This window comes from Euleptes europaea, chromosome 11 (assembly GCF_029931775.1).
Source record: "Euleptes europaea isolate rEulEur1 chromosome 11, rEulEur1.hap1, whole genome shotgun sequence".
Lineage (NCBI taxonomy): Eukaryota > Metazoa > Chordata > Lepidosauria > Squamata > Sphaerodactylidae > Euleptes > Euleptes europaea.
This window is the reverse complement of record NC_079322.1, coordinates 4,776,952-4,789,185: the sequence shown is the minus strand read 5'-3', so window position 1 is coordinate 4,789,185 and position 12,234 is coordinate 4,776,952. Positions and strand designations below refer to the sequence as shown.

The window sequence follows — 12,234 nt, the reverse complement described above, 5'->3', positions numbered from 1 at the left end:
TGGCCCTGATTCAGTAGCAGTTGGTATTTACTAGGGCATAGACGGTATTTACTTATTTTTTATTAATTTAAAACATTTATTAGCCTTGTGAAGTCTGATCTTCAAGGCTACTTCAAGGGTAGCCCCAAGTAGAGCACATTGCAGTCGTCCAGTCTAGATGTCTGACCAGTAGTAAGCAGGGCTCCTAGGCTTGATAAAAATTCACCCCCTTTGGTAGGTTGCTTTATCTTGTGATGCGGATCATCTGAGGGCTACTTCGCACAAGATGAATTTCGTACACAGGTACGGTTTCAATAAGCATAAAGTCAGATTAGACGTGTTCTTCCTTGTGGTCTCTGTGAGCTCATACCAATCAGCTCTGCACATATGCAAAACCTACTTTTAGAATGTTTTAAAGCCAGACTTGTAGATGTGAAACACTTCCCCCCTTTTGAGTTCATGCGCACAATGAAGGAGAAGGAATTATGGCTTTCCACTCAGTTTTCCAACCACCACAACAGCAGTATCAATTGGCATCATTTTCCTCAGAGAACAGTGAGCTACGTTTTCCAGCATTTGCCTCTACTTTTTCCAATCCTTCTCCTCAATATTTCCCCTCCTTTTCTTCCTCCATTTTCTCCAGCCTTGTTTACCATCTTTTATTCTGAGGACCTTTCCCCCCATTGGATGCTGTCCAATGTCCAAGAGGTGCCAGCAGTGTGGTTACCTTTCACAGAATGGCAGGACTAGTGTCTTTTTTTGTTGGAACAGAATAGAAAGCTGAGGTTTGCTCCGATGGGCAAAGGTTCACAAAGCAAGCCAAACGGAGCTGCTTGTTCTGTCTCTGAGTTGTGCGCTGAGATGTAATGTTGGCTGTAATGGTGAGGCCTCCTTCAGGCAGATAGCTCCAGTACTGACAACTCCAAGTTACTCTTAAAACTACCCACAAAGCCCGCAAACTCTGTTTTGGCACCTCAATACTGACCCGGACTCCAGAACCCTCCGTACCATGGACCCTGGAGCCAGTAAGATAGAAGGAGAAACATCAGCTAAGAACTGAAGAACCAAGAGCCACCCCTCAAGACATGATCTTGGTGGCAATTTGCCACACACCTCTGCCTAAATCGGGTGTCCTCTGCTCAAGTTGCCAGATCTCATCCCAGACAAGGTTGAAAGAGTTCCTCCCTGTCCCTCATGGTGTTTTGGGACCAGTAACTTGACATACAACTCATTAGACGGATAGCTTGATGTTTCCTCACAGGCTGTCCTCCATTCTTCCCCGTGTCGAGCAGATATACCCGCTGCTCCACAAGAGCCTCTCCCCTTCCCTCCAGGGCAGTGGTTCCCAACCTTTTTTTGACCAGGGACCACTAGGACTTTTTTGTTCGGTGCAGGGACCCCAAGGTTCAAAATAAAAATTCCAAGAATTTGAAAATAAACTTTAATCATAACTGTTAGTTAAACATTAAACTTAGAATAATATTTGAATATATATTTTTATAATAGAGAAGTTTTAATTAAAAATATTAATTTATTATGGGTTTATAACTTTTTTTCGCGGACCTTAATTTAGTTCTCGCAGACCCCTGGTTGGGAACCAGTGCTCCAGGGAGAGATCTCTGTACTAGAGACTCACTGTCAAAATCCTGGGATCAAGGCCATCTCTCTGGATGCCAGGCCTAAGAGGCTTACTCCATTTCTGACCCCCACAGATGGAGCATAACTCTTTCAGTACAGACTCAGAACATGCCATCTGTATCCTGAATTTTTGCAGGATATTGATTATATGCTCAGAGCTTTCATACATGGTGGTGATGGAAAGTGTTTTCAAGTCACAAGCAACTTATGACAACCCCACCAGGTTTTCAAGGCAAGAGACATTCAAAGGTGGTTTTCCATTGCCTGCCTCTGCATAGCAACCCTAGAGTTCTGTGGGGGGTCTCCCATCCAAGTACCAACCAGGGCTGACCCTGGTTAGCTTCCGAGATCTGAGAAGAACGGGCTAGCCTGGGCCATCCAGGTGACGTTGAAGCTATAATCGATCTGTAGTATCATGGCAAAGGCCAGAAATACAGGGGAGCAGTCGCTGGTCTTCGCCGCAAAGATCATGGAGGATGCTTCCACAAGCCAGACCTGAACCCAACTCACTTTCCCCACAGACATGCATTTTAAAAATTATCAGGAGTCCAATTCTTCTTGGCATGGTGGCATGCGTGTGTGTAGGAGGGAGGAATCCTGCCTTGCTTTGTGTAATTTTCCAGAGCTGAAATGACCCCAAGTAGAGATCTCCTCCTTTTTTTGCAGCCTCTTTCCTCCACACTGCAGTTCCAAGCTGAATCAGGCTCCTACTGATTTTCAGAATGACATTGCACACCAGCTACTGTGTGGTTGCATGGAAAGTGAGTCTCAATCCAACTCTTTAAAAAGCATTATGTCTAGTTCGGCCCTGAGATACGCCAGATGGAGAATTCAGAAACCCAGAATAGCTCAATCCTGCAGAGGGACGGAGAAGAAAGGAGCTACAGACTGCTGTGTGCTCTAGTAGATCAGAAGTAGTAATAGATATAATGTGTACTGGACCCAGGTTGAAGGAGCACCCGAGAACAGCAAGAACGTCCAGGTAATTGCAGAAGTAACAATGTAATTCAAAGACAGTCCAACAGACAGTCGTATTTATGAATAACTTGTAATCACTACTTTTTTAACATTCTTGGTCAGAGGAGCATGCCTATTATCTTGGGTGCTTTGGAACAGAGGCAGGACAATGCTGCTGCCGTCGTCTTGTTTGGGGGCTTCCTAGAGGCACCTGGTTGGCCACTGTGTGAACAGACTGCTGGACTTGATGGGCCTGGGTCTGATCCAGCAGGGCTTTTCTTATGTTCCCATATGTGATTAGAACTATTAAGAATGCATTTATACAGTTTTTAGAACATGCACAGGTATACCTATCTTAGCCAAGAATGTGAGCCCTCTCAGCTGGGATAGATAGCTATTGTTGGAAAGTGATTTTGAAAACCTGTAAACATGGGAGTCTAATCTGATTGTCAGCTTCATCTCAGTACAAACTCTTTGCCTTGGGATTTCCTTGGGACTCTGGTAATCACTCTCCTTTAATTAGTTCTCTGGAATTAGTGGATGGTATTACTTTCTTTTAAATCAGTGAATCTTAAAGATGCTAATAGTGATGTTTTAATAAAAAAAGATTAAATGGAAGCAAAGATTCTCTAATTCACCCCAAAACAAAAAACCCCAAACAATGTCGTTCAGGTGCACCTTTTGCCAGGAGACAAAGGATCTAATACTGGGGTGTCCAACCTTTTTCAGCCTGCAGGGACCTTTGGCATTCTGATATAGTGTGGAGGGTGCAGCCATAAAATGGCTGCCACAGGAGGAGGAGCCAGCAACAAAAGGGAACCTTTTTTAAAAAATCTGCCCAGCCGATCAAATCTTCAGTGGAAACCAGAAGCTCTGTAGGACAAAATCCCCACCTGGTCCCACCCACTTTCTAAAAACATTTGGCAGGCACAAGGAGAGGTGTGGGCGGACGCTGTGGCGCTCATGGGCACCGCATTGGGGAACCCTGATTTAATATATAGGAATACCAACTAGCTACCTAAGGCTTCTTAAGTGCACACCTATATCTGAATCAACGTCACCTGGAACAGGTGGTCAGCAGGCATCATTCCAGTCACTTTTTCTCCGTGTATCTATTTCATTTTTATCTCTCCCTTACTGCAAGGGAGCTCCGCCATCCTCACAATAATGTTATGAGGTGGTTTGGGCTGAGCAAGTTCCTCTCCATGGTCATGCACATTGCATCGTGGCATCCTAATCTGAAGTCACCTCTCCCCAATCCTAGTACAGCATTCCAATCACTATATCACAACAGCTGACCATCTACACAGGGCGAGAAGCGATATCAATGTAGGAAAATGATTTTCTGTGAAGTAGACTTGAGAGGTGGTGTGGGAAAATCTCCAAGCTTTGCCTTTGTTTCTGTCATTCTTCCCCCCTTATCCCTTTTGTTGTCAAAAACTACTAAAACTAGAATTGCCACCTTTTCTCTGGCTAGGTCTCTGTGCCCTTCAGCTGTTTGGCAGGCAGAAATTCTCACTGGCATGTCAAGCTTGCAAGCAAGGAAAGTTTCGGCCTGCTGTGCCTCTTGTCTTTAAAGCATAGAAACTCGATGCAGAAGTTGTGTTTTCCAAACCCCAAGCCGTTGTTCTAGAGGTTCAGAATGCCGAAGGCTCGCAATCTCCCTCCTCTTCCTCTCTGGCATCATGTTCTGCCTGGCTTTGTACTTGACCTGAAATCTCGCTGTGCTTTTTGACAGCCTCCTTCTCACAGATACATCTGGTTGGCTCCTGTTGGAGACAAAATGCTGGGCTCAGTCTGCTCCATCAAAGCGACCCTTCCGCTCTTGTTAAGGGAAAGAGCTTCGACACTGTGGTGAAGAGACCGGGAGAGGTCAAGGGCCAGAGTCTACCAGGCAAAAAGGTGGCAGCTCTACTCCTAACTCTTTACCACTTCAGTTCCTCAAAGCACAGGGCTGTTCCGTGTTGGACAAACTGGGCGTTGTGAGAAGGGGCTGACCCTGGGTTAGTTTAAGCTAACAGTTGTTCTGACTTGGTTTTGATTTCTTGTCCTCTTTTACAGCTCCATCTCCCATCACAAATGTAAAAAAGGGGAAAGTCAGCAAAAACAGCATCTCGCTTTCCTGGCAGGAGCCAGACCGACCCAACGGCATCATCCTGGAGTATGAAATCAAGTATTTTGAAAAGGTGTGCTGGTCCTTTCTTCACTGGGAGGAGAAGGGAAAGGGGAGCTGGCAGGCGTAAATCAGCGTCAGACTGATTATCCTGGAAGTGATTAGGAAAGCTTGGAGTGTGTGTGAGGGTGTGGGGGTGCTTTTCATCAGCATGTCACATCTGTTGAATAAATATATGAAAGCATCTCCCATTGTATCATATTACAATTAAGATGACTAATTGCCTAGGACTGAAGCGGTGCGTGGGAACCGGATGCCTCCCTGTCGTCATCTCATCTCCCTTCTTTTATCATCTCTCATAATATTTGGCCTGGATATAGTGTGCTCAAGCGCTTCAAATTCATACCCTTGTAATTCTCACACCCGCCCTGTGATAATCCCCATATTACAGATGGGGATGCTGAGGCTGAGAGAGCGTGGCTTGCTTAAAGCCACCTGGTGAGTTCACACCAGAGGTGAGATTCAACCTGGGGGTTTCCCCCATCTCGGAGGCGCTGTGCTATGGCGCATGGAGTTGGGCTTCCCAGAAATTGATTTGGTTATGAAACCACAAGAATGCAGTTCAATAGAGAGAGCATTTCTGAACCACGCGTATGCATTGATATTGATGCCAATGAAGGTTGTAGCCGCATTTATTGCTTGTAATTAAATTGCTTGTAATTGTAATATTAAAAGCTGGCAACCTGGCTGACAAGCCCTGAAGTATCTTTTAGTGTAAACTGAGCTGTTGTGCACACATCACTTGCAATGTTTGTTTAAGTCACAGATGCGAATTCTGTCTTCCGAAGAACTAAGCCAACACTGCAGTGGAGGGGTTTATTCACGCTGCAAGCCCAGGGACACCCCAGAGCCTAAGGGAGGGGGGGATGGAAAATGCAATCTGTAAGATTGCCTGGCCAAGCTCTGAGAAGCTTTTCAACCCTCCACAGCCAGGAGTTTCTATAGAGGCACTGTCATTTTCACTGCTGGTTCTCCAGCCTTGACCTTTTCAACCTTACAGAGAGCCATCAGCACACACACACCCCAATTTACTCTCCAATCCTTAGTATGAAAATATTTGTTTTATGCAAGAGGCGCTTCTCGCAGAGGCTTTCTTGAAGGGCAGCATTTTTATGAATGAGATTGTAGGGGCACTTCCTCAGCTCTGCCAGGGTTGCAGCTCGTGTCTGACTCAGGCGAAAAACAGAGGTTTAGGTAGGGTTGCCAACCTCCAGGTACTAGCTGGAGATCTTCTGCTATTACAACTGATCTCCAGCCGACAGAGATCAGTTCACCTGGAGAAAGTGGCCGTTTTGGCCATTGGACTCTATGGCATTGAAGACCTTAGGCTAGTCACACTCTCTCAGCCTCACCTACTTCACCGGGTGTCTGTTGTGGGGAGGGGAAGGGAAGGTGACTGCAAGCTGGTTTAATTCTTTCTTAAATGGTAGAGAAAATTGGCATATAAAAACCAACTCTTCTTGTTCTTCTCTTCCACTTAGCCACAGCGCCTCTATTAATGTAGATATCCTGGCTCATCAGGGCTTCTTCCCCGAGAGGTCTGCATCAAGGTTAATGCCAGATACAGCGAGCTCTCAATTAGTATTTTAGGTAGGGATATTTATGAAATCCAGTTGGAGCAGATTTCACAATCAAGTCTTGGACTTCTCTGTTGGCCTGCTCATCCCTTGTTTGAAACTGGTTGACGAACCACAGCTGAAGTCGACTATAATTGGTGTAGATACAACTCTACATTGTGGTAAACATTAAGAAGGGAAGGGAGATGGGAAATCACGCCTGTGGCTTGCTCCCAAACTGTTATGCATGGTTAAGAGACAGGAGCATGATGCCCACACCGGACCTGAGGCTATTGTGCGTGTTAACTGGCATCAAGTCACTCTCAACTCATGGCAACCCTATAAATTAACAACCTCCAAAACTCCTCTCATTAACAGCCTTGCTCAGGTCTTGCAAACTGAGGGCTGTGGCTTCCTTTATAGAGTCAATCTATCTCATGTCGTGTCTTCCTCTTTTCCTGCTGCCGTCAGCTTTTCCTAGCATGACAGTCTTTCCCAGTGACTCTTGTCGTCTCATAATATGACCAAAGCCACAGTTTGGTTATTTTGACTTCTAGGGGCAGTTCAGGCTATCCATAAAATTCTCCTCTAACACCATGTTTCAAATGAATGAACTTCCTTCCTGTCAGCTTTCTTCATTGTCCAACTGTCACACCCATATAGAGTAATTACCGTTCATGCTTGTCATTTAAATGTTTGACCTTTCTCTGTGTTTATTATGCCTGTGTGGGTATTTTCTGAAAAAGGACCAAGAGACCAGCTATACCATCATAAAATCCAAGGAAACCACCGTGACTGCCGACGGCTTGAAACCAGCTTCAGCATATGTCTTCCAGATCCGAGCACGCACCGCAGCAGGGTATGGGGGTTTCAGCCGAAGATTTGAGTTCGAAACCAGCCCAGTGTGTAAGTCATCTTAATTACTGCGTGCCCATGTCTCTGTAACGGTTGCTAAAAAAGGGTCTGTACCTTTGCAGGGTCTGAACCTTTGCAGGGGGTTCACCGGGCTCCCTCGCTGTTTCCCCTGAGCCTTTCTTGGCCTGTTGTGTTCAGATGTATCATTCTTTAGTGTGGCTCAGCAAGTTAACCCAACTTTCCCAACTTTGCTTCTTCTCATTCAGCCTGTTGAGAGATAGAACTTAAGGAGTTATTTAAACTTAGAGCATCTGTCAAGCCTGATTGTTAAGGAACTTCCCACACACTTCCTTTATATGGCCATTTTCTAAACATGTCTATTAAAAATTGCTCGGTTCTTCATTGTCAGAAATAGTCTGTGGTATCTTAATTAGCTGCTTTTAGCCAGTGTGGTATAGTGGTTAAGGGTGGTGGTTTGGAGCGGTGGACTCTGATCTGGAGAGCTAGGTTTGATTCCCCACTCCTCCACATGAGCGGTGGAGGCTAATCTGGTGAACTGGATTTCCCCCCCACTCCTCCACATGAAGTCAGCTGGGTGACCTTGGGCTAGTCACAGCTTTCTCAGCCCCACCTACCTCACTGTTGTGACTGTTGTGGGGAGGGGAAGGGAGGGTGATTGGCACAGGTAGAGATCTGGGTACTCAGCACGAATACAGTGAGGGACCAAATAAAAGAGCTTTGGGGCTTTCTTCAGAGACCCCCAGAGAGTGGAATTGCTTCTTCTGCCAAGAGGCTCAGATGAAATCCTCGCTTGACTCTGTTGGAAACAAGTGGAGAGTGTGTTCCATCACACCTTTGGAAGTTGCTTTGTTGGTCCTTGTTGCAGTGATCCGCTCCTGGTGCTCCGTATTTATTTATTTATTTTTATTGGCCGGCCATAGCTGGCAACAGCTGTTCTCTCCACCAGAGCCCTGAGGGTAGCTACTGCCAGTCAGAGTCGATAGGACTAGGCTAGAGATTGGTGCATCACCTGATTCAGCGTACTTTAAAAAATTGTTTATTAATACATACGTTTTCCTTTTTGATTTTCAGATGTGTAAATTAACAATCCGATGGCTTAAAGAGTTCTAGATATATATTGTGGTCCTTCAATTTATTAGTGTAAAGCATCTTTGGGGCATTTTTTTTTAAAACGAGTGGTGATATGAAGGAAGATAGAAATAAGTATATTGCCTTGTTGCCCTGTGGGAGCGCAAAATGACCCAGGCAACCCTGTGTGGTTCCTCTTTCCTCCTCTAGCATCTAGAACCGTGTTGGCGAACCTATGGCACGGGTGCCACTTCCGGCACGCGTAGCCCTTTCTGCCGGCACGCACGGTTCCGCTGGCCTTTCCGGCTCTGCCCCACCCCGGATGGGGGAGGCTGTAGCCCAGGGGTGGGGAACCTCCGACATCATTGGCGGTGGCCCCCGGACTCTCCCACAGAAGCTGCCGCCATTGCCGCCGCTGGAGCGTGCGTGGCTAGCCAGGCGGGTGGGAGAGCGGGGAACAGAAGCCGAGCGCTCACACTCGGCATGGCCGGCGGCTTCTCCGGCGCCCTCTGGGCCTGTGCGGGCGGAGGGGCATGGCTGGTCGGTGGGTGCGAAGGAGGCGCCCTCTGCCCCACCCTGCTCGCCTCTCACAAGCCTGCCGCCGCGCCCCACCGAGTGGCAAATCCAAGGCAAAACCTCCCATGCATAAATGGCCTCTTTCTTTTTCTGTCTCCCTCTGTCCTTTTCTTTCTCTCCCTTGCTCCATTTCTTTCTCCCTTTCTCTCTCTTTTTCTTTCTTTCTCTCCCTCCCTTCCTTCCCTTTCCCCCTCCCTTCCCTTCTTTCCTTCCTTCTTTCCCTCCAGCGGCTTCTCCGGCACCCTCTGGGTCTGTGCGGGCGGAGGGGCGTGCAGTCCTATTCCACCTTTGAAGTGCCCACAAGCTATCCTCCAAACACCTTTCCATTTGTCTTGATATGTAGAGAGAAAACACTAAGGAACTAGTTGCCAATCTCCAGGTACTAGCTGGAGATCTGCTATTACAGGTGATCTCCAACCAATAGAGATCAGTTCCCCTGGAAAAAATTGCCACTTTGGCAATTGGACTCTATGGTACTGAAGTCCTTCCCCAAACCCCGCCCTTCTCAAGCGCCACCCCAAAAACCTCCCACTCATGGCGAAGAGGAACTTGGCAACCCTAGCCTCTCCCTCTGGGCCCCCTCTGGGGGTGGTATTCAGGTTAAATTGCCGCATTGGCACTCGGCGATAAATAAGTGGGTTTTTGGTTGCAGTTTGGGCACTCGGTCTCTAAAAGGTTCGCCATCACTGACCTAGAATGTGGGTCATCACCCCCTGGCACATCTGAACAGTGACTTGCCGGACTGGTGGGCTTGGGGCTTATACTCTGCTTCCTCCCAGGGTGGCTGGCCAAGTCCCACCCCCCTCTCCTCGCCCTGTGGTTTGCTGGCAGATCAACAGCGCCTACAGGTAGAGGCCGCTGCTTTTTTCAGCACCTGGGCAAAAAAGGCTGCCTTCCTCTGGTCGAGCACGACTCATCCTGCCTCCTGATGTCACTCCTGGGTATATCTCTCTTCCTCCCCCCCCCCCCAGTCACTGGACAAGGAAATGCAAGATAAGTTGAGCTGGGTGATATAGAGGAAGTGGGGGGGAATCTATAGTGGTAAGATATAGTGTCCCCCAGGAAGTCCTTTTAAAATTACAAGAATAGAATGAAAAGTCTTACTTCTGTTGCTTTTTTATCTCCACTAGGGCTTCCAAGTCTCCCCCCCAAATGTGGGATCCCCCCCACTACAGCGTGGACTGGAAGTGCCATCATAACATTTCTGGCAACACAGGACACTGTGATAGAGTTGCCAACCTCCAGGTACTGGCTGGAGATCTGCTATTACAACTGATCTCCAGCCGATACAGATCAGTTCACCTGGAGGAAATGGCTGCTTTGGCAATTGGACTCTATGGCATTGAAGTCCCTCCCCTCCCCAAACCCCGCCCTCCTCAGGCTCCGCCCCAAAAATCTCCCACCGGTGGCGAAGAGGGACCTGGCAACCCTACGCTCTGGTGTTTGGGCAAAAGCTCTATGGTGAAAAATGGCTTCTACCATAGAGTTTTTGCCCAAATACCAGAGCGATGCGATGATGTCACTTTCAGGACAAGCTGCAAGTGACAGTGCCATGTGACGTGGCCACATCGCTGACGACATCACTGCCATGCCAGGCTAGACCTCCTCCTCCTGCCAGTAAGTTCCCCCCTCTGGGGGCCAGGAGGGCATGGCAACTCGTGCAGAATAGTCCTATAAAGAAACATCATCATTGGAGATCATATTCATCTGAATTTGAGGGCTGCACTTTTTCCCAACTGTGCTAATATTCCAATAGATGCCATAACAGGAGACGCCGGTCTTTGTGCCCAGTCTGCTGTGGCCAGTTTTTTTGCGGTCTTGTTGTGGGCAAGTTTAGCCCAGTACTAAAATATGTGTGTGTGTGTACCGCATACCAGTTCCAGTTTCAATTTGCATGAATGACATATTTATTATATTTTCATTCTCTCCAGGAAAGGTTTCATAATGGGAAAAAATTCCCTTCATTTCCCTGTTGAATAGAAACTCATTCTCCATATTTATCTTCTGAGTTTAAATTCATCAGCCTTTGATTATTGTTTGCCTTAAGCTCTCATCATCCACCTTCTTTCTTTTCTTTTTTTTAACAAAAAGCTGTCAGTTTTCCAATTTTCAGTGCCTCTTGCCTTTTTAAAAAATGAAATAGATTTTAAAGGAATCATTACATATGGGAAGACATGGCCATGGAGTCAGCGAGCAAGCTAATATAGAGAAAAGGGCTTAGTGATGCAAACATTAATGTAATAAAAATTATCTATTTAATGTATCTCATATTGCATTAAGCATTAATCATGTCCTATAAGTAGAAACAAAACCTTATTATGCTGCCAAATAAATCTCTATTATGAGTTCTGCATGCAGTAGGAAAACTTCTCATTGAGAGCAGTTCAGTAATCATGTTTCAAGGTATTTAAAAATAACCTGCTGGCATTTCAGCGCAATTGGTCTTTTGCCATCTTGACCTTAAACACATGAGCAAAAATACCCATAATAATTATGTTTAAAAGCCTGGCATGAAGCTGTGGCTAGAATGTTGATAGAAAAGCCGTCCTAATGACATATGTCTCCAAGTACTTTTTAGTTAATAATGAATCAGCTTTAGCAAATGTGCTGGAGCAGCAACTAAATGGTGTTACAGGTACAAAATAGGGCTGCCATCCCTTTCCTTCTCAACCAGAATCTGTGTCCAGTTTCAGAGGTCTCGCTGGAACAGAATGTTTGCTCCTGAACAGGGGCCGGGCATCAAACAGAGGGTTGCCACCCTCCAGGTGAGGCCTGGAGATTTTCAGGGATTACAACTGATTTCCAGACTGCAGAGATCAGTTCCCCTTGGATAAAATGGCTGCTTTGGAAGGGTGGACTCTGTGCTGTTATTCCCTGCTGAGATCCCTCCCCTCCACAAACCCCACCCTCCTGAAGGCTCCACTCCTAAACCCCCTGGAATTTCCCAACTCAGATTTGGCAATCCGACAGGCACTAGAGTCGGTGAAGGGTTCTAAGGGCTCCAGTGGGTATCCCAGCACAGACAGACCTTTTTTATGCTTGCTTATAAATACATTTTGCAACTGGGCTGCATCCCAGTGATAATGATCATATCAGAAATAAATGTTGATGTATCTGTTGTCTGCAGTTTGCAATGTACTATATAATTTAGCCAAGCAGGGCTCTACTGATGATTTACAGATGAGATACTTAACATGAAATTCGAGTCCAGTAGTACCTTAAAGACCAACACAATTGTCCAGGGTATAAGCTTTTTGTTCATTAAAGCACACTTTGGAAGTGAGTTTTGATTCCTGAAATCTCATACCTTGGAAAACTTCGCTGGTCTCTAAGGTGCTACTGGGTCGAATTTTGTTCGACTACTACAAAGTAACAGGGTTCCTCGCCTGAAAGTAACATTAAATTGTTTCT

At 46.4% G+C, this 12,234-nt stretch overlaps 1 protein-coding gene across 2 annotated transcripts in view; it reads left to right on the top strand.

The window, feature by feature from the left end:
* The window catches only part of EPHA5 (EPH receptor A5), a 168,075-nt gene that overhangs the window by 116,078 nt on the left and 39,763 nt on the right, over window positions 1-12,234 (top strand). For both annotated transcript variants that reach the window (XM_056857022.1, XM_056857021.1), the window contains exons 4-5: window positions 4,636-4,760; window positions 7,050-7,209. In XM_056857022.1, coding sequence (XP_056713000.1) covers window positions 4,636-4,760; window positions 7,050-7,209 — 285 coding nt within the window. The remainder of the gene's footprint in view (window positions 1-4,635; window positions 4,761-7,049; window positions 7,210-12,234) is intronic.